Source organism: Telmatherina bonti (assembly GCF_933228915.1).
Source record: "Telmatherina bonti genome assembly, chromosome: 14".
NCBI classification, from domain to species: Eukaryota; Metazoa; Chordata; class Actinopteri; order Atheriniformes; family Telmatherinidae; genus Telmatherina; species Telmatherina bonti.
The window spans coordinates 8,961,633-8,984,726 of record NC_136612.1 but is presented as its reverse complement, the minus strand read 5'-3'; the positions used below and the strand labels follow the sequence as shown (position 1 = coordinate 8,984,726).

General features: G+C 43.1%; 1 protein-coding gene across 1 annotated transcript in view; it reads left to right on the top strand.

The window, feature by feature from the left end:
* Window positions 1-1,022: 1,022 nt before the first annotated feature.
* The window catches only part of hdac5 (histone deacetylase 5), a gene marked incomplete at its 5' end in the record, with an annotated part of 79,481 nt that continues 57,409 nt past the window's right edge, over window positions 1,023-23,094 (top strand). The window contains 2 exons of the mRNA XM_079252590.1: window positions 1,023-1,199; window positions 21,655-21,797. Coding sequence (XP_079108716.1) covers window positions 21,776-21,797 — 22 coding nt within the window. The remainder of the gene's footprint in view (window positions 1,200-21,654; window positions 21,798-23,094) is intronic.

Here is a 23,094-nt window from a genome sequence, read left to right as displayed (position 1 = left end):
GAGAACTGTTGCAACCGAATGGGAATTCCAGCCCTGCATATATATGTATATATATATATATATATATATATATATATATATATATATATATATATATATATATATATATATATATATATATGTATATATATATATATATATATATATATATATATATATGTATATATATATATATATGTATATATATATATATATATATATATATATATATATATACATATATATATATATATATATATATGTATATATGTATATATATATAATATACATATATATATATATATATGTATATATATATATATATATATATATATATATATATATATATATATATATATATATATATATATAAATAATATACATATATATATATATATATATATATATATATATATATATATATATATATATGATTTGTGTTTTATTAGGGGGCAACTTTTATGCCCTTACCAATCAATCAATAAATCACTTTTCATACAGAAAATCTGCACCTCAAATGCTTTCCATATTTAAAAGGCAAATAATTTAGTAAAAACAGAGAATATACAGCTATGACTAACAAGAAAACACAAACCAATGTTACAATCAAACCTACGCTCTTGCGTTGGTGTAAACCAAAAACAAATAATGCAAATCAGTGTCACATTAATAAACGTTTTGCAGTGATGGCGCTCAGGTGGTCGAGGGGGCCAAATCAAGTTCTGCCCAGCGCCCTGTAGAGGCTCGGGCAGGCCCTGGACAAACCATAAAAGGCCGATTTATTTTACATAGATCACAAACGATTTTAGTTTAAAATAAAATACTGTAGTTAATGTACTGAATAAGAAGGGGACATGTCAAAGCAAAGCAGGAAACGCAGAGAAAGTATAGCAGTGTAGGTGTCTCCTGCCTGCCTGTCTGCCTCCGTTGGTTTGCATTGAGTCTATTTTTAGCCCCAGCAGACTGGTCACGTGGCAGCAGGAGGACGTCAGTAATGTTGTTGTTGGTGGTGGGAGAGAGCGCGAGGCAGAAAGAAAGAGGGATAGAGACTGTAAATATGGAGGAGGTGAAACGGTAGGAGGTGACACGCATCTTTCTCCGCACTTTACGGCTTTTCGCGGAGCAGGCGGAGCGCGGCGGAGTCTGCGGGGGGAGACGCACCGAGCCTCGGTGGCCAGCGGAGCCGGGAGGAAGCGACCTCAGCTCCGCCGACATCCACGGTACCGTGAGGGTCTGCGTGTGCGAGTGTGTGTGTGTGTGTGTGTGAGAGAGAGAGAGAGAGTTAGAGAGAGCGCTTAAAAACCCACATACTTGTGTTTTTATGTCTTTAAATCCCACGTGACAGGGTAAAAAGTGACATTATGTGCCTGCTAACCCACTGACTCCACGCTGACTTCTGAACGCGTTGGCCTGCAGACAGTCGGAGCTAAAGGACATTAAGCTGATGGACACTGCAGCTAACTGGTCCTGAAACAGCTTCCTACTGGTACCAGTAACTTACTGGCTTCCAGCTAACCAGGATCCAGCCAAAAGTTAACCAGGCACCACACACAGCACAAGCCCACAGCTAGCAAATGGCAGCAATTAACTCCATACTGGTGGATACTGGTGACAGGGAGCCAACTTGTAATCGCCCACAAACTCCAGTAACGATCTTTTCTACCTCCCAGTAGGAAGTGGCAATACCAGAAGAGGTCTTGTGTGTGAGGAAACTGTAAGTCAGTGTCAGATAAGTGCTAACAGGACCAATCTACTCGTGCATTTATGAATGAGGCTCCTTATTGGAGGCTGACACTGACTTCTTCTGGTCTCTTCAGGTTTTATTTCTACTGGATCTGTGTGCAGCTGCAATGAAAGCTGGCACCTGGCAGCTGATCACCTGGCAGCTTTACGGTGCCAACAAGCCGGGACGGGTTTATTCCAGCAGGTGTTTGTTTGTTTGGCATTAATCATCTGATGCTGGATGGGACGACACTTTATGTCACAGTATTTGTCATATGGGCTTGTTTTACAGTGCTACATGGTGTATATCAGTATTTATCTCTTGCATGTGAGACTGGAAGAAGCACTGCAGCAGAGTGGCTAAAAATAGATGTTTTATTGTCAGGAGAATTGTACTTTGTATAAAAAATCTGATAAATCTTCAGAACCAGGGCTTTGGTTGGGAAGGTACAGTAGCAGACATGTCTACGAAGGACACCCGGCCAGAGTGTCCTCCGTCGTTTTCCCTGTAGGTGTGGAGGGTGCTGATCTTACTTTCAGACATTTTCGGTTCTCCAAAGCAAACTTACAGCGAAGGTGCAGAGATTTCCTGATGTTGTTTCCTACAGCGACGGTGTTCTCAGTTGTTCGGTCCACAACCCACCTTTTTTTTTTTTTTTTTTTTTTTTAAAAAACATCTCTAGACAACAAATACATCTCCTTTTGTCTTCAACTTCAACGTCCGCAACAGCTTTACTCTCTGTCCTTTACTTCCTGTCTTCACCGCTCAACTTCTCCAATCAGCTGCAGGTTTAGTGGTGCAGCAGTGAAAAAGGTCCCCCCTCAAACAGTTTCTACAGCGCAACATTCCCGACATTAGCTGTGTTTCCATTACACAAAACCTAAATATTATTATTTTAAATTAAGTTTATTTGTCAGGGACCATGTTTTAATGTGTAAAAACTATAATGAAAGATGCTTAACACCAGATTTTAGCCGTAGCTAGTTTCCCGTCTGCAGTTCCTGGGCAGGAAAAGTGGTACAGTTTTAACAATGAGGGCTGTGAGGACATGCTTTGGTCCCGATTTGGTTCGGATTCTTTAGTGTTGATTCAGTTTAAATTGCGATTCTCACGATTTCTCAACATTGCTGACTTTTGTGGACTCAAAGCAAACAAAAACAAACAAAACTTTTTTTGCTCGTCATTTTTCTTAGTTTCAATGAGGAAAAAACACCACAGTAGCCAGACCATCATTCTGCTGCTATAACGCCCAAGAAGACGAGTAAAAAGATCAATGAAAACAATATAAATTAGAAAAATTTTATAATGGATTATGTGTCAATAAAACATATGAATGGAAACACACTTTCAAAAACCTCTTAAATATCTCTAAAACGTGTTTACACCCACATAAGATGTTTTTTTTTTCAGGTGTTTCGACATAAAAGTACATCGTAAAGTGTGATGGAAACGTTTCCTGTATTTATGCCTCCTGGACGTGACGCAGGGCGTCCTGGGACCAGTTCATTTCCAGTAAACATGGCGCTGCATGGGGCTAACAGCAGTGAAATGCAGAGTTTTACTACAAATTAAAAAGGGAAAATGTGGGAAAACGGCTTTGAAAAGCTGTGGAAAGTAGACAACCCTGAAGCGACACTACTTAGCTAACTCTCATAAGTCGCAGTTCTTGTAAAATCTCACCAGCTGAATGAGATTGTACAGGAACTGCAGCATTTTCCCCAGTGATGGACTGGTGACCTGCTTCTTTTCCAGTGATTGCTGGGATAGACTCCAGCTTCCCCGCGACACTAAAGCGGTTAAGAAAATGAATGAATGGAAAAATGCAATATTTTCTGTAACTGAAGGACGCAGCAGGGAAAAATGGTGGCAAACTTTTCGTCAGGGTGTCGGTTAAACGAAATGCCGCCGCGACGGGTTTCCATACCTGTCAGATCAGAAAGGTCAAGTTTGTTTGTCAGCAAACAGCAATGCTGAAAATAAAACAAACAAATCAATAAAGTCTGAAACAAATCGAGTCAGTTAGAGAGCTGAAGCTGCGCGGCATCAGACCCGGTCTTCTCCACACACATCTGGTCTGGAAACGCATCGTTATGACAGAAAACCTTCTAACTCGACAGACTCGATGGAAACTGAACGCGCAGCTGTTTAATGTTGCTCGGAAAGCTTTCCTGCCAGTCAGCACTGGAGCCATGATAGTGGACTTCCTGGTGTTTTGACCTCCTGAACTTCCAGCGTGCAGCGGCGTCCATTGTTCGAGCTGCTGGTTTGGTGTCAGATGGGAGAGGAGTTCACTGCATTTCACTGCCTTGTTGGTTCATGTAGGACTGCAGTCAAATAATCCCACATCTTCATGTAAACTTGTGTCTGAGACGTCAGTAAACTGGTAAAATTACACAAATAAACTTCATAGTGGAGAGGATAACACCAACCCAGGTGAAGAGTTCACTCATCCTGATGCAGGTTTGTATCCGGATACAACTGCAGTCAAACTGAAAGTGCATTTCATCATACACGCGTCTTTAAATAACTTTGTTGAACATTCGCTCTTAAGTGCTTCAAACACATTTATTAAGATTTCTTAAACAAGAAGAAGAATTCAAAGATGTAAAATAAAATAAAATCAGCAGAGTTTGTGCCACTGTGGATATTTTCTGTCTCCTCAGCCCGGTGTTTCACCTCGGGTTTTATCTCGTTACCAGCCTTGTTTTTCCCATCATTCACCGCTGCATTTTTATTTTTCCTACTGCTCTTTTACATTTCTCTCCTCACAAAGCTCCGAACATCCTGCATGCTTTAGTAAACACACATCCCGTCGATGATTTGCTTCATAGATCTCCCAGGTTTTTATTACCGGTCAAAATGAACTGGAACCCACATTTGTGGGGTTAGTGGGTAACGATACGCTTTCATCCCAATTTGATTCGATTCCAAGTTTTTGGGTGCTGATTCGATTTGAATTGCGATTCTCCCGATTCTTTAATATTGCTGATTTTTATTGACTTAAAACAAAAAATACAATGTACAAAAAAAAAAAAAAAAAAATTTCTCGTCATTTTCCTTGATTTCAATGAGGAAATAACAACCCAGCAGCCAGATCATCATTCTGCTGCTATACCGCCCAAAAAGACAAGTAAAAAGATCAATAAAAACAATAAAAAAAATGACAAAAATTTTATAATGGATTATTTGAATTTATTTGAAAAAGAAAAAACAATTTTTTTCAACAACAACAAAAAAAAATAATAATTGCAAAATCGTGAAGCAAAAAAATGCTGATATTCAAATTTTTTTTAAAAATTTGATTTCCCACCCCTACTGACTATAAAACTCATCTGCAGACCTCCTAACACTTATTAATAACATTTATTGTAAAGTTTTATTGCACTTACAGTAACTTTACTGTTGTTATGTTAAATCAAACACTTTTGGTGTCATCTGCCTCTTTGTGTCTCCAAATGTTTTATAAATAAGATAAAAAAATGTCTCAGAAATTCTTTTTTTCTAAGTTGTTATATGAGCCACCGGGTTTGCCCAGATCTTGTTATAAGAAAAGTTTCCTTTTGAATGAATTCACAACAATATTTCTCTGGAAGGGCAACAAAACTCTTGTATGAATGAAGCTAATATTTAGCAAACACGTAATTAGCTCCTGTAAACGTGTATGTTTAACGCAACGACAATGTGGCGTGTTCGCGGTCATTTATAGGTTTTTATCACACATTTCTGAATATCTCAGAGTCCCAGTTTTAGGAAAGTACCGCTGGAAAATGAAGATTAATGGCTTGTATGTGATGTTAGCAGATCGATGAGGACGTTGATGTTCCAAATGTCAGAGAAGAGCTTTGGCTCGTTTTCTCCTCCGTTGGGAAAATCGTCAGGTTGCCGGGTACTTTAACGGCAGGTCGCCACTCTGGAAAAAACCCTTAAGAAGCAAGTTTTATTTGGCTTCATAAGCTGTATTCCTGCCTCCATCGCTTCCTTCAGACCAACATCCAGTTCTCATTAATATTAGTCCATCATTTACATATTTAATATTTAACATTTCCAGATGAGCTCATATCTTGTCACAAGAACAGATTTCTATAACAGGAAGTTATTCTTAACTTAAATAAAATAAACGTATCGGGACTGTCTCTGTTCTAGTGATGTGCTGCTGTTATCTCTCCTTAATGTCGCTGAAAAGAAAATTTTTAACTTTTTATTTTTTATTTTGCACCAGATAAACTAGAAGCACCAGAGAGCGCGGACTTCCACCAAGCCACATTTTATCTAGGCGGTCCTCGGTTTATGAATGAGTTCCATTCCTACCGCTGCGACGTAACCCAAAATCCCACGCAAGTTGGATTTTTATCCCTAAATACCCCATTCTGCCCCCTTGGTCACCAAATAACTATCTAAATACACGTATTATACTTTATATTAATAGAAAAACAGTACAGGCAACTAAAATACGCACTGAGGCGTCGTCTCAGTCACGCATCATTTCAGAGCTTTATGGACTCTCATAACTTTGAAACTTGCTCTTTTTATTTAATTTACATTTATTCAATGAGCATCGTAAAGTCAAAACAACGTAAGTCGAGAACCGTGTAACCCAAGGACCGCCTGTAGGGCATAATTATCCCTTTCTCCCCACTGTAATGAATCATTTAGAAAAAACCTGAATCCAGGCGGTGACTGGGATCAAATCCAACATATAACCACTTGTTCCTTCTTCCAGTTCTGAAAACCCATTAAATTTTAATCCAAATTAATCCGTAACTTTTTAGTTTATGTTGCAGACAGACAGATAACCATCGCCTTGGCGGAGGTAATGAACCGAAGACGTGGAATGAAAGCAGAATAAGATTTGGCTGCTCCAACAAGTGAATGAGGAAAACTCGGGTAGGGAAGAAATGATGAGCTCGTACTACGACACGGCCATGGTCGGGTAGAGATCCTCGACAAGAGGCCAAGACGGAGCTGCAACTAGAATGTTGGAGGTTCTGGAGTTAAAAATGTTCCTGGATCTAAACCATGATCCAGATTACCCCCAAAATCGAATCCCTTGTTCCTGATTGAGATTTGGAGATTGAGAATTTAATTAAAATCTGTCCGTAGCTTTTATAGTTGTGTTGCTAGGAGACGGACAGGCAGACATAATTACATCTTTAAATATTACTTAACATCTGCATCTTAAAAAGTAACGATGCTCAGACAGTAACGCACAAACGTTTAGTTGCGTTCTGGCATCTCGTTTCCATGGTAACAGAGTTTTTGGTGGATCGAACTGGAGTCCAAATGGTGTAGACGAGGAAGGTAACATAGTTTTAGTTAAAGTGATGCCTAAACAGAGCAGCTGCACGGTGGCATAGCGGTTAGCACTGTGACCTTACAGCAAGAAGGTCGCTGGTTCAATCCTCTGCTGGTGGGGAGGTTGGAACCGTGGTTCTCTGTGGAGTTGTATGTTCTCTCTGGGAACTCTAGTCTTCTGTGGAAAGTAAAAGCCTTCACAAAGGAGGATCCAGATTTTGGGGGTAATCTGGATCCTCCTTTTGTTGGAATAATTCGCATGTTAATATATTTTCTTGAGTCAGTGTCAAATCAATGCGAATGTCCGTCCGGCCATTTTGCCAGTTTTACATTTTCAAACTCGACTTTTTTTTTTATATTTGCATGTGACAGATATATAATTGACCAACCAGAGAAGGCGTGTTGACCGGTTGCGAGCAATGCAGGCGTCACGTTTGCTGCTATTTTATTCAAACATTGTATCATCATGGCCGAGCATCTTTATTATTTAGCAGCTAGCTGCTAAACCAGATCCTCCAGCTGTCCCATGGACGTCCTAAAGTCCGTCCTGAAGCGGTCGTGGTCCAACTTCAGATCCTGAAGTTAACAGTTGCTAGGTTTACGTGGGAGTTTTAATTCCTGTTATATTCAGAATAAAAGTTAAAGTCAGACCAGTGTCCAGTCAGACCGGTGTCTAGTCAGACTGGTGTCCTGTCAGACCGGTGTCCTGTCAGACAAATGTCCAGTCAGACCGGTGTCTAGTCAGACTGGTGTCCTGTCAGACCGGTGTCCTGTCAGACAAATGTCCAGTCAGACCGGTGTCCTGTCAGACCGGTGTCCTGTCAGACAAATGTCCAGTCAGACCGGTGTCCAGTCAGACCGGTGTCCAGTCAGACCGGTGTCCTGTCAGACAAATGTCCAGTCAGACCGGTGTCCAGTCAGACCGGTGTCCTGTCAGACCAGTGTCCTGTCAGACCAGTGTCCAGTCAGACCAGTGTCCAGTCAGACCGGTGTCCAGTCAGACCGGTGTCCAGTCAGACAAATGTGCAGTCAGACCGGTGTCCAGTCAGACCGGTGTCCAGTCAGACCAGTGTCCAGTCAGACCGGTGTCCAGTCAGACCGGTGTCCAGTCAGACTGGTGTCCAGTCAGACCGGTGTCCAGTCAGACTGGTGTCCAGTCAGACTGGTGTCCTGTCAGACAAATGTCCAGTCAGACCGGTGTCCAGTCAGACCGGTGTCCAGTCAGACCAGTGTCCAGTCAGACCGGTGTCCAGTCAGACTGGTGTCCTGTCAGACAAATGTCCTGTCAGACCGGTGTCCAGTCAGACTGGTGTCCAGTCAGACTGGTGTCCAGTCAGACCGGTGTCCTGTCAGACAAATGTCCAGTCAGACCGGTGTCCAGTCAGACCGGTGTCCAGTCAGACCGGTGTCCAGTCAGACCGGTGTCCTGTCAGACAAATGTCCAGTCAGACCGGTGTCCAGTCAGACCGGTGTCCTGTCAGACCAGTGTCCAGTCAGACCGGTGTCCAGTCAGACAAATGTGCAGTCAGACAAATGTGCAGTCAGACAAATGTGCAGTCAGACCGGTGTCCAGTCAGACCAGTGTCCAGTCAGACAAATGTCCAGTCAGACCGGTGTCCAGTCAGACAAATGTCCAGTCAGACCGGTGTCCAGTCAGACCGGTGTCCAGTCAGACCAGTGTCCAGTCAGACAAATGTCCAGTCAGACCGGTGTCCAGTCAGACCGGTGTCCAGTCAGACAAATGTCCAGTCAGACCAGTGTTCAGTCAGACCGGTTTCCAGTCAGACCAGTGTCCAGTCAGACCAGTGTCCAGTCAGACCGGTGTCCAGTCAGACCAGTGTCCAGTCAGACCGGTGTCCTGTCAGACCAGTGTCCTGTCAGACAAATGTCCAGTCAGACCGGTGTCCAGTCAGACCAGTGTCCTGTCAGACCAGTGTCCAGTCAGACCAGTGTCCTGTCAGACCAGTGTCCAGTCAGACAAATGTCCAGTCAGACCGGTGTCCAGTCAGACAAATGTGCAGTCAGACAAATGTGCAGTCAGACCAGTGTCCAGTCAGACAAATGTCCAGTCAGACCGGTGTCCAGTCAGACAAATGTCCAGTCAGACTGGTGTCCAGTCAGACAAATGTCCAGTCAGACCGGTGTCCAGTCAGACCGGTGTCCAGTCAGACAAATGTCCAGTCAGACCAGTGTTCAGTCAGACCGGTTTCCAGTCAGACCAGTGTCCAGTCAGACCAGTGTCCAGTCAGACCGGTGTCCAGTCAGACCAGTGTCCAGTCAGACCGGTGTCCTGTCAGACAAATGTCCAGTCAGACCGGTGTCCAGTCAGACAAATGTCCAGTCAGACCAGTGTCCTGTCAGACTGGTTTCCAGTCAGACCAGTACTCTGCCTGTAGCAGCTCCAGTTCTTCCTGGCTCCGTGGTTCTCGGCTGTCAGGTTGTTGAACTGGTTCAGTCCGTTGGTTTCGCCCCAGAAGGACTCCATCATGGTGCTTCCTGTGTTCGGGTCCCGGTTTAGAGTTGTTCTACTTCACGCCGTCAGGAGGACCTGATAGTCCGCCTCCTGCAGGATGTGGTCCAGCTCCTGGTTCCCAGCAGCCTGACACATGAATAAAACGTTTCATTGAGCGAATGCTCCCTCATCAACAGTTAGCGTGTCTTATTTAAGTCCTCCGCCGCTCTCACATCCACACCGGTCTGTTTCTGCCTCCTGAATCTGCACGGCCCACGCTCACACGCATGGCTCTTCACATTCCTGGTGTGTGTTTGTGTGTTTGCGTGACAGAAACCGTGAGATCTACAGTGATTTTTTTTTTTTTAAACTCTGAATCCTCTGCTCCCTCTCCTCTCGCTCGCTCGCTCACACTCGCTGTTTGTTTTGGAAGGAGGTGTTCAGGTGAACTGTTACCACGGCAGCTAGACCCACGGTTGCTAGGCAGCACTTCCTGCTCCTCTCTGGAGTGGGAGGGGCCAGGTATTTTAGGAAATGATAGTGTGAAGAGGAGGAGGAGGTGGGAGAGAGAGGGAGAAAAGAGGTGTCATGGCAGAGATTTCTACTAGAAACATGACTGCTGGATCGTTTTGGTTTCTAAAGTCGTCTTCTGCTCCTTCCCTCTAAGCCTCCATGTGTCTGTGTGCTAGTCATTAGGCTAATGGATCAGTTGGCCATCAGGTTAGTCTCTCACAACTAGTTATCCCTTTAATCCCTTGCGCACACACACAAACACGCGCACACACTGCGTTTTATCCAGGCTCTGAAGCACCAAATGTTGGTGGATTTTTTTTTCCACATGACGAGTTCGAGTCCTCCTCAAATGTTCCTGTAGTCAGATAAAGATTTACATCTGAAGAACGTGTGACCTCATGAGGTTGTGAAAGAACTGCACGTACAGGAAAGCAGTGAAAGTTTTGGTATGAATTTGTCTTCTGGCACAGCAACACTGGTTTAAATGATCTAAACAGGAACGTGTTGCAGCGAGGAACTGTTTGAGGGGGGACCTTTTTCACTGCTGCACCACTAAACACGCAGCAGATCAGCTACTGGAGATGTTGAGCTGCAGAAGAAAGTTCCGAAAGTGATGCTGAGGTTGGAAATGAACATTCTGAAAAAAGGACTCGCCCCCCCCCCCCCCCCCCCCCCCCCCCCCCCCGGTTACGTCTGTTGGGTTCTCTGTGATTGGCCAAGAGAGTTACCAGCTGACTCAGATACAAACCACAGGGATGTAAGTTCTGTATCTTTTGTAAACAACATATCATTGTTAAATAAGCAAGAAATAAATGAAGAAAACATTTTTGTTTTGCTCTGTGCAATCAGACCAGCACACTGTAGCTCCTATCCATAACAGCCAACCACTGAGACCAGTATGTTATAAATACTCCACCTCAGAAACCACTGGTGGAAATGGAACTGGTGAGGCGACACCGTTTCATGAGTCCCTGACATGGCAACAAGTGGCTTCCTGTTGAGCATCTAAATCACTTGTGGAGTCCATAGACTGTAAATAAAAAGATGGGCGGAGCCTCCGTGACGTCACCCGTAGGTTTCTGAAGAGCTGAATTGAAGCTCGGTGGGCGGTTCCTACCATCACCATCTTGGCAGAGGTGTGCATGTCGTCTCGCCCGAAAAATACAAATATGGGCAAAGAGGTGGAGCTGAGAGGGGGGCTGTGAGCGTCATGGTGGATGATTGACATCGAGCGAACTCCGAGCTTTCTGTAGCTAAGAGCTAACCGAGCTAACCTGGAGATAACAGGAGCTAACCAGCTAACGGAGGTAAGCGGGCTAAAGCTAAGTCACGTTGTTAACCAGCTAAAAACCGCGGTTCTACGTTCTTCTTACTTTAAGCGGGAGATCGGGTACCTGTCAATCAAAAGGACACGCCCCCAAATATGCCAAACTTCGTGATTAAATTACTTTTAAATAGGCGAGTTAGAAAAAAATTCCCTCCCCCCACAGTTGTCATGATTCGACTGCTGTCAGGACCAGGAACCTCTTCACCCAGAGTAAAATGTCTCGCAGTAACATTACCAACTATAGCTTTAACAGCAGCTGTAGTTTCATAATGGCAGACTGTCATGGTGCTTCCCTACCAACTTAAAGTGGAACTATTATGTGTATTTCAGGCTAATTTATTTTTATTTCTGCGACCAGAAGGGCTGGGATTGATGGAGTTATTGTCACAAATGGCTTTATTTACTTCAGACCGACCCTCTCCGTAGGCTGTCAGATCAGCCTGCGGGCAAAACGAGTGGATTGAGACTCTTCCGCATTAAGCCCCGCCTCCCGCCACTGCACTACATCGGGAGCGCGCACCGCACCTGCTTTCACCGTCATTGTAACGTCTCATAAACAGAAGGATTAGGCTCATATGAACTCAATAAAAAAACAAAAAACAATGTCAACACATAGCATACAGTCCTACATGTTGGAACCTGAATCAGAGCCTGAAAACGAAGTGGAAAACAGCAACCCACAGCAACGAATGCAGCAGGATGTCTCTCTTTGGTAAACTCACCAGCCATCATTGGAAACAACTTTATCCCACGTTTTCCACCCGCCTGATGTATTTGTACATGCCCTTGTTAACCAGTAGAAGGTAACCAATCACCGAACCTTATCCCCCGGGACGTCACAAGGATTTCCACGTAGAAAAAACTCTCCAAAACGACACGTTTTTTGTAGCCATGGAAACCGAACGGAGAGCGTGCTGGAACTCAAACTCAAACTCAAACATGCGTTTAGGTGATAAAAAACAGTGCCGTTCACATGTCTGATGAGGATTCAACACTGTAACCCTGTAGAAAGCTCAGAAAACTCCAAATACCGTAATAGCACCCCTTTAATAAAATGTAAAATTCTTCGTTTGCACGAATGTTTCAGGTTGTCGGCAGAGGTCATAACACACCAGCGATAACACGTATAGAAATGCAGACATGGACCTTTACCAGTAAGCAACAGAAAACTTGGTGATCTGTCTCCATCAAGCCATACTTTAGATAATTATCCGTATTCTTTGTGGGTTTTCTCTCATTTGCTCCCTCATCAGCTTCTCAGTCTGTGGTTTTAGCTCCATGACTGATGGGAGACTTTAAACAGCTGTTTCCATTAATGATTTCTACTAAAACCACATCAAGACACTGATACCAAAACACACACCAGATGAAAAGTAGTCTGTGATGAATTACAACTAACCTGAACCTTCTTTATGTTGTAAAAAGAGCTGTTTCTCATAGCAGAGGCCTCTTTTCCTTCTTTAATTCATTTTCTAGCCACTAAATGGTCATAACCAGTCACATCTCTGATGATATCATGTAGATTTTCATGTGATTTAGATCAAAGGTACGCAGTGACCTGATATTCTTACCTGTTTAGTACAGGTAAAATGTTCCTGCAGGCATTTAAGCAACTTCTCCTGCCTTTTGCCTTAAGTCCAGATATTTGAAATAGTAGTTTTGCTCCAACTAATGTAGAAATGAGCAGCTTTTCAGACAAACGAGAGAATAAAGGAGTGAAGATAATGAAGAAATAAGGGTCAAGCTATATATAGTACATTATTTGAGTGTTTTTGTTCTTTTAGCGATCATCCAAGTGGTGAAAAACCCTTCAGCTTCGTCCTCTCTGACATGTGAAATGACACTGACCTGCTGTCCAAAGCAAGTTAAAGAGCCAGCAGGAGCTGATTTATTTATTTATGTTTGTGCAGAAGGAAGCAGTAAACATGCTGAGGTTATCTATCGTCACACCTAGACATTAGTGTTGCTTATCATTATGTCTTTCATACGTTGCCTGTTTCCAGATGTTTATAATATTCACTTTATTCCTAATTCCTGGTGTTTGTTCTGTTAACGCTGCCCGCCCTAAAGTCACACGAGATTTAAGAACACAGAGATTTATAACATTTACAGCTGATTTTGAACATAAAAATAAAAATAAACCAAGTTTAACTAAGAAATCTGAAGCCACACAAAGGTTTCGACAGCACAGATTAAATGTGTAAATGCTTCCACATTGGTAGGTCACAGTTTCACCGCAGCTAAAAGAGCCGGAAAGAACCAGTTTCTGGGGCAGCATCTTTGCTTTGACAGGAATTAATATGTAGTGTAAGGTTAACTAGTGTTGCACTGGTTAACCTTACACAACAACGCCGTTTGGTGTCAGGATGGAGATGTTTATCACTAAAAGGCCATAAACTCTGTTACACACTGAAAGAACATGGTTCAGTGGCTGCTACCGATGGAGGGGAAAAAGCATGGACACGTAAACAGAAACCATTAAGTTACTCACTGGACCATTAACCATCATGTCCCGGCGCGCATGGTTACGCTTGTTGTGACAGAAAGGCAGTCGTCCAGGCAGGAATGTGCAGACTAAACAAACTCCGACCTGTCAGGATGCAAACAAATGATTTCATGATGATGAAAACGGCTAAAAATAACTACATAGTTTGATCAGAAGTAAAACAAAAAAAACATAAAAAACAAAGAATCTGCACCTCCATCTTGGCTAAAAACTGTTCGACTCATTTTTTGTTTTTAAAAAAAACCGAGGCTTTTCTTTTACCACTTTGACTGGAGCAGAGTTCAAGGTTTTAATGGTTTAATTGGGTTGCCATTAAAGACCAGTAAATCCTGGATCTGGATGATGTGATGCTGCTGATCAGAAACAAACGATCTGACAAACGTTTGGGCCGAGAGCCGGCAGTCGGCATGCGGCGGACTTAAATACGATTAGACAGAGGGGAAGAGGGGGGGGGGGTCGGGGTGGGGGGTGGGGGGATGGAGGTCAGGGAAATTGGCGGTCAGGGAAATTGGCGCTCATGTGCAACGTGCACACACACAAAGACCCTTTGACATTCATTCCAGACCAGCCTTCAGTGTGTGGTGTGTTTTCTCTGTGTCCTCTGGCAGCCTTATGACCAGTAGGTGGCGCCAAAGGACCAATCAGCTGCAGAGCGCAGCAGATGCAAACACAAATAATAACAAAAATAAACAAACAGGATTAGACCAGTTCAGGCAGATGGAAGTGTCTGAAGAAAGCTGGATGTTTGATAATTAGCTCTTAATAAAGGTTTAAAAACCAACATGTGTTTTCCTGTAAACACACGGATGTTCCAGCATCACAGCATCGTCGCCTTCAGTCCAATGAGACGGCGTTAAAAATGTTTGTGTTGTTTTAGGATGTGGAAACATTTAAATGCAGCTGTGAAATTACAGAGAAATATTTCAGATTCTTTGCTGTCAAACCGAGACAGATGGTAATCTCACCGAGCAAAAGGTCACATTGGTTTTCCCTCCATGAAAACGGCGTTCAGATCAAACTCTGGATCTGGTCCAGGTAGAAATGCAGCTCTGACTCTACACACAAAACTGGTTTTTTTTACACACAAACTGGAATTTTACACACAAAACTGTTTTTTTTTACACACAAACTGGAATTTTACACACAACACTGGTTTTTACACACAAACTGGAATTTTACACACAAACTGGAATTTTACACACAAACTGGTTTTTTACACACAAAACTTTTTTTTTTACACACAAACTGGAATTTTACACACAAAACTGGTTTTTACACACAAAACTGGTTTTTACACACAAACTGGAATTTTTTACACAGAAAACAGTTTTTTTTACACACAAAACTGGTTTTTACACACAAACTGGAATTTTACACACAAAACTGGTTTTTACACACAAACTGGAATTTTACACACAAAACTGGTTTTTACACACAAACTGGAATTTTACACACAAACTGGTTTTTTACACACAAAACTGTTTTTTACACACAAACTGAAATTTTACACACAAACTGGAATTTTACACACATAACTGGTTTTTACACACAAACTGGAATTTTACACACAACACTGGTTTTTACACACAAACTGGAATTTTACACACAACACTGGTTTTTACACACAAACTGGAATTTTACACACAAAACTGGTTTTTACACACAAACTAGAATTTTACACACAAAACTGGTTTTTACACACAAACTGGAATTTTACACACAAACTGGTTTTTTACACGCAAAACTGAAATTTTACACACAAAACTGGTTTTTACACACATACTGGAATTTTACACACAAACTGGTTTTTTACACACAAAACTGTTTTTTTTACACACAAACTGGAATTTTACACACAAAACTGGTTTTTACACACAAACTAGAATTTTACACACTAAACTGGTTTTTACACACAAACTGTTTTTTTTACACACAAACTGGAATTTTACACACAAACTGGAATTTTACACACAAACTGGAATTTTACACACAAACTGGAATTTTACACACAAAACTGTTTTTTTTTACACACAAACTGGAATTTTACACACAACACTGGTTTTTACACACAAACTGGAATTTTACACACAAACTGGAATTTTACACACAAACTGGTTTTTTACACACAAAACTTTTTTTTTTTACACACAAACTGGAATTTTACACACAAAACTGGTTTTTACACACAAACTGGAATTTTTTACACAGAAAACAGTTTTTTTTACACACAAAACTGTTTTTTTACACACAAACTGGAATTTTACACACAAAACTGGTTTTTACACACAAACTGGAATTTTACACACAAAACTGTTTTTTACACACAAACTGGAATTTTACACACAAACTGGTTTTTTACACACAAAACTGTTTTTTACACACAAACTGAAATTTTACACACAAAAAACTGTTTTTTTTACACACAAACTGGTTTTTTACACACAACACTGGTTTTTACACACAAACTGGAATTTTACACACAACACTGGTTTTTACACACAAACTGGAATTTTACACACAAAACTGGTTTTTACACACAAACTAGAATTTTACACACAAAACTGGTTTTTACACACAAACTGGAATTTTACACACAAACTGGTTTTTTACACGCAAAACTGGAATTTTATACACAAAACTGGTTTTTACACACAAACTGGAATTTTACACACAAACTGGTTTTTTACACACAAAACTGTTTTTTTTTTACACACAAACTGGAATTTTACACACAAAACTGGTTTTTACACACAAACTAGAATTTTACACACAAAACTGGTTTTTACACACAAACTGGAATTTTTTACACAGAAAACTGGTTTTTACACACAAACTGGAATTTTACACACAAAACTGGTTTTTACACACAAACTGGTTTTTTTTACACACAAACTGTAATTTTACACACAAACTGGAATTTTATACACAAACTGGCTTTTTTCCACACAAACTGGTTTTTTCCACACAAACTGGTTTTTTTCCACACAAACTGGTTTTTTTCCCACACAAACTGGATGTTTACACACAAACTGGATGTTTACACACAAACTGGAATTTTACACACAAACTGGGTTTTTACACACAAACTGGTTTTCTTTTTACACACAAACTGGGTTTTTACACACAAACTGAATTCAATAAAATGGCATGAAAATGTAAAATCTCACTAATGGCCTCAGAACGGAGGACCACATGTAGATTTGATAGAATGTGTTTCTAACGTCAAAGAAAGGATAAAAGAAAAATAAAAGGTGATATCTGACTATTTATTTTTAATTGTATTTAAACTGCAGTACGTGTTGCCAGCCAGCGTATTCCTCAGGTGTACAGGTGAACATGGTCTTTACATACAGATAACTTTATTGTTCACAAAGAGCAAAAATGTTCTGGGCTCCAGTTAACTTCCACATCTTTTAATGTGGACTCACTGGTGGCTTCACTGGTACTGAACCAAACGGCACACGGATCGAAGTTACGTTTTTCCATCTTCTATTGTCCAGTTCTGGTGAGTCTGTGTGAATTGTAGCCTCAGTTTCCTGTTCTTACTGACAGGAGGGAACCCGGTGTGGTCTTCTGCTGCTGGAGACCATCTGCTTCCAGGCTGGACGGGTTGTGTGTTCAGAGATGATGTTCTGCATATAATGGTTGGAACCAGTGCTTACTGGACTTCCTGTTGACTTTCTATCATCTCCAACCAGTCTGACCAGTCTCCTCTGACATCAACCAGACATTCTGGTCCAGACAACTGCTGGATGTTTTCTCTTCTTCAGACCTTCTCTGGAAACACTGAAGATGGTTGTGTGTGAAAATCCCAGTACACACTTAGACCAACAACCATGCTGCGTTCAGAGTCACGTAAATCTTCTTTCTTCCTCATTCTGATGCTCAGTTTAAACTTCAGCAGGTTATTTTCACCACGTCTACTCGGGCTGGAAAATCAAATCAAAATCTGGATTATTTTGCTTTACAATTTCCAATTTTTTTTTTTCATTTTGTTAAATATCTTTTTTTCAAATAAATAAAAATAATCCACCTGGGCATAAATGTTCCCTTGTCCGGACACGGGTTACCGGGACCCCCCTCTGGAGCCAGGCCTGGAGGTGGGGTACGAGATCGAGCGTCTGGTGGCCGGGCCTTCACCCATGAGGCCCGGTCGGGCTCAGCCCGAAAGGGTTACATGGGTCCCACCTCCCGTGGGCTCACCATCTGCGGGAGGAGCCGTAGGGGTCGGGTGCAATGTGAGCTGGCGGTCCGATCCCCGGCTGCAGAAGCTGGCTGTAGGGACGTGGAATGTCACCTCTCTGGTGGGGAAGGAGCCTGAGCTTGTGCGCGAGGTTGGGTGGTTCCGGCTAGATATAGTTGGACTCACCTCGACGCATGGCTTGGGCTCTGGAACCAGTACCCTACCTTGCTCATGGTGACAGGCGCCGAGCAGGTGTGGGCATTCTCATCGGCCCCCAGCTTGGTGCCTGCACGTTGGGGTTTACCCCGGTGGATGAAAGGGTAGTTTCCCTCCGCCTTCGGGTGGGGGGGGACGGGTCCTGACTGTTGTCTGTGCTTATGCACTGAACGGCAGTTCCCACCCTTTCTGGAGTCCTTGGAGGGAGTGCTGGAGGGTGCTCCTTCTGGGGACTCTGCTGGGGGACTTCAATGCTCAAGTGGGCAATGACAGTGAGACCTGGAGAGGAGTGATTGGGAGGCATGGTCCAAAATGGTGTTTTGTTATTGGACTTCTGTGCCCGTCATGGATTGTCCATAACGAACAACATGTTCCAACATAAGAATGTCCATATGTACCCCTGGCATCAGGATTCCCTGGGCCGCAGTTCGATGATCGATTTTGTAGTCGTATCGTCGGACCTGTGGTCACATGCCTTGGACACTTGGGTGAAGAGGGGGGCGGAGCTGTCAACTGGTGGTGAATTGGCTCAGATGGCGGGGGAGGAAGCCGGTCAGATCTGGCAGGCCCAAACGTGTTGTGAGGGTCTGCTGGGAACGTCTGGCTGAGTCCCCTGTCAGAGCGAGCTTCAACTCCCATCTTCAACAGAGCTTCAACCATGTCCCGAGTGAGGCGTGGGACATTGAGTCCGAATGGGCTGTGTTCCGTGCCTCTATTGCTGAGGTGGCCAGCTGGAGCTGTGGCCGTAAGGTCGTTGGTGCCTGTCGTGGCGGCAATCCCAGGACTCGTTGGTGGACACCAGCAATGAGGGATGCCGTCAAGCTCAAGAAAGAGTCCTATCGGGCCTTCTTGGCCTGTGGGACTCCGGAGGCAGCTGATGGGTACCGACAGGCTAAGTGGCATGCGGCTTCGGCTGTTGCCGAGGCAAAAACTCGGGCATGGGAGGAGTTTGGCGAGGCCATGGAGAAAGACTTCTGGACAACTTCGAGGCAATTCTGGTCCACCATCCGGCGACTCAGGAAGGGGAAGCAGTGCTCCATCGACACTGTGTACAGTGGAGCTGCTGACCTCAACTCGGGACGTTGTGGGTCGGTGGGGGGAGTACTTCGAAGACCTCCTCAATCCTACCAACACGTCTTCCGATGAGGAAGCAGAGCTGGTGGACTCAGGGGTGGACTCTCCTATCTCTGGGGCTGATGTCACTGAGGTGGTCAAAAAGCTCCTTGGCGGCAAGGCCCCGGTGGTGGATGAGATCCGCCCGGAGTTCCTTAAGACTCTGGATGCTGTGGGGCTGTCCTGGCTGACACGCCTCTGCAGCATCGCGTGGACATCGGGGGCAGTGCCGCTGGATTGGCAGACTGGGGTGGTGGTCCCCCTTTTTAGGAAGGGGGGCCGGAGGGTGTGTTCCAATCACAGGGGAATCACACTCCTCAGCCTCCCTGGTAAGGTCTATTCAGGGGTCCTGGAGAGGAGGGTCCGCCGGATAATCGAATCTTGGATTGAGGAGGAGCAGTGCGGTTTTCGTCCTGGCCGCGGAACAGTGGATCAGCTCTATACCCTCTGTGGGGTCCTGGAGGGGGCATGGGAGTTTGCCCAACCAGTCTACATGTCCTTTGTGGACCTGAAGAAGGCGTTCGATCGTGTCCCCCGGGGGCGAGCTGTCCGGTCCCTGTAGGACAGGTGTCAGAGCTTGGTCCGCATTGCCAGTTGTAAGTCGGATTCGTTTCCGGTGAGGGTTGGACTCCGCCAAGGCTGCCCTTTATCACCAATTCTGTTCAGAACTTATATGGACAGAATTTCTAGGCACAGCCGAGGTGTTGAGGGGAACCGGCTCGGTGGCCTCAGGATTGGGTCCCTGCTTTTTGCAGAAGATGTGGTCCTGTTGACTTCATCTGGTCGTGATCTCCAGCTCTCACTTGAGCGATTCGCTGCCGAGTGTGAAGCGGCCGGGATGAGAATAAGCACCTTCAAATCTGAGACCATGGTCCTCAGCTGGAATAGGGTGGATTACCCTCTCCGGGTCGGGAGTCAGGTCCGGCCTCAAGTGGAGGAGTTTAAATATCTCGGGGTCTTGTTCACAAGTGATGGAGCGCGAGATCGACAGACGGATCGGTGCGGCGTCTGCAGTAATGCGGACTCTGCGCCGGTCTGTCGTGGTGAAGAAGGAGCTGAGCCAGAAGGCGAAGCTCTCAATTTACCAGTCGATCTACGTTCCTACCCTCACCTATGGTCATGAGCTGTGGGTCGTGACCGAAAGAACAAGATCTCGTATACAGGCGGCTAAAAATGAGTTTCCTCCGCACTTCGCAGGGTGGCTGGGCTCTCCCTTAGAGATAGGGTGAGGAGCTCGGTCATCCGGGAGGGGCTCAGAGTAGAGCCGCTGCTCCTCCGCATTGAGAGGAACCAGTTGAGGTGGCTCGGGCATCTGGTCAGGATGCCTCCTGGACCTCCCTGGTGAGGTGTTCCAGGCACGTCCCTCTGGGAGGAGACCTTGGGGAAGACCCAGGACACGCTGGAGGGATTATATCTCTCGGCTGGCCTGGGAACGCCTCGGGATCACCCCCGCAGAGTTGGCAAATGTGGCTGGAGAGAGGGAAGTCTGGGCTTCCCTGCTTAGGCTTCTGTCCCCGCGACCCGAAGACGAGACGAGACGAATCCATTATAAACATTTGGTCATTTTTATTTTTTTAATTGATCTTTTTACTTGTCTTCTTGGGCATTATGGCAGTAGAATGATGGTCTGGTTACTTGTTTTTTTCTAATTAAAATTTTTTTAAAAATTCAAATTTATCAAAAGTTTTATACATTTTTTTTGTGTTTTTAATCTACAAAAATCAGCAATATTGAAGAATTGTGAGAATCGCAATTTAAATAGAATCAGCACCAAAAATTGTAATCCAATTGGGACGAAAGTGTATCGTCACAGCCCTTATGTCTACGTGACTAGATGCTGCAACGTGATTGGCTGGTTAGATGGTTGTCTTAACAAGTAACAGAACAGATGAACCTTATAAGGTTAGGGTTAGGTCATGTGGGTGTAAAGTTGATTTTTCAGTAGAAAAGTTTCTCTTCCACGGCAGAAGAAATATTTTCTCATTTCTGCTGCAGAAGTGACTTCAATTCAATTTAACTTTATTTATATCGCGTCAAATCACGGCAATGCCATCTCAAGACGCTTTACAGACAGGAAAAGTAAACATCATGAAAGCCAATTCATAATACCCTAAATCAGGAAACCAACAGATGGAGTTGGAGGGTCCAACTCAATCTCCAATCGTTTGATATCTTTATATCGCAGATATGATATAAACATCTTTATCAGATTTTAAGGCTGGCATCAGCAGTTAGTTCAGTTCGTTGGGGGAAAGTCAGCTGATCAGCTCAGGAGGCAACATCGTGCTCGTGCTTGCTAATGTTCAAGCTGTTTACTCTCAGTGTAAATGATGGAAAACGTCTTTTACAGGAAAATTTCACATTGGGAAGAAAGTCTGGTCCATCCACCTGCTCGTCCATCCTCTGTTCTCCACCTGATGGCTGACTCAGAAGACCCACTTTAATCCAGCGGAAGTCCAGATCCAAGCTAGATGAATTCATCACACCCCTCAGGTGAGTCTGCCAGATGCTGGGCTTTAAAAAGGGAAGAAATGAAGCCGTGACAGGTGGGGTTCTGGGGATGGTTTGGACCTTTGGTTGCTTGTTGCAGCTGTGGGATCCGCCTGTTGGGCTGAATGCTGGTTCAGTCTGTTGGATGGAGGTCAGCGGTCTGCTGCCAGATGCTTTCTGCTCTTATTAGAGATGGCAGTGGTGGGTGGTGGTACAGATTGCTGTAATATTTGGTGAATATCAACACATTTTAGCCTTTTAGCATGCTAACTACAAGGTTTTTCATGTTTCCTGGTCACTAATCATTAGATCAGATTTTCCAAAGGTTCTAAAGTTGTTGGGATTCTTCCATGGATCAAGTTTTGCTGTTTGCATCTGGTTCATAAAAGCAGCACCAACATTTAAACTCCCTGCAGAGTTTTATGATCTTAAATTGTTGTCAGACGTCAGAGTTTATGGTGCGCTGTAAAGCTCTTCCTCCTGCCAGACATATGTTCCTCTTTCACAGCGAGATCAGACGGGCTATCAGAGCGGTTTCTGGTGCATTTAACCGAACATACGCAGCATCACATCTTCGATTTCCCTTTGTCTTGACATCTTTATTTTTTTACATTAAAATGGCTTAAACATTGTGTATTCTATTTTAAATAGACATATTTTTCATCCACTTGGCCTCACTGTGGTGATATTATGCTGATGATCTCATGTACTTTGAACTGTTTGGTCTTTTAGTTGTTATTTTGGTCCAGACAGATGGTCAGTCTTACTGGTACTGGTTCCTACAGGCGGTTTATATTCCAGTTAAAAGTGAGTTATTTCTCTTCACTGTCTCCTCATGCAGCTCAGGATGTAAGATTAAACCAGAGAGAAGATTCCCTGCAGCCGTTTTCTTTGTATATATATATATATATATATATATATATATATATATAGATATATATATATAGATATATATATATATATATCTATCTATATATAGATATATCTATATATCTATATATCTATATATATATATATATATATATATATATATATATATATATATATATATATATAGATATATTAAGATGAGTTTGTTGTGAATTTGGGTTGTATAAATGAAGACAAATTGAATTATTCAATTTTATATAGTGATGATAATTTTGAAAAAAAAATTAAATGAAAATAAGTGGGATTCTTTCCCAAAACTGTAAATAAATATCTATTCTTCTTCTCATTGTTGTTATTATTATTATTATTGTTGATAATAATAATTACCTCCATTTTGACATGTCATTTTTTATTTTGCAACAAACTGTAA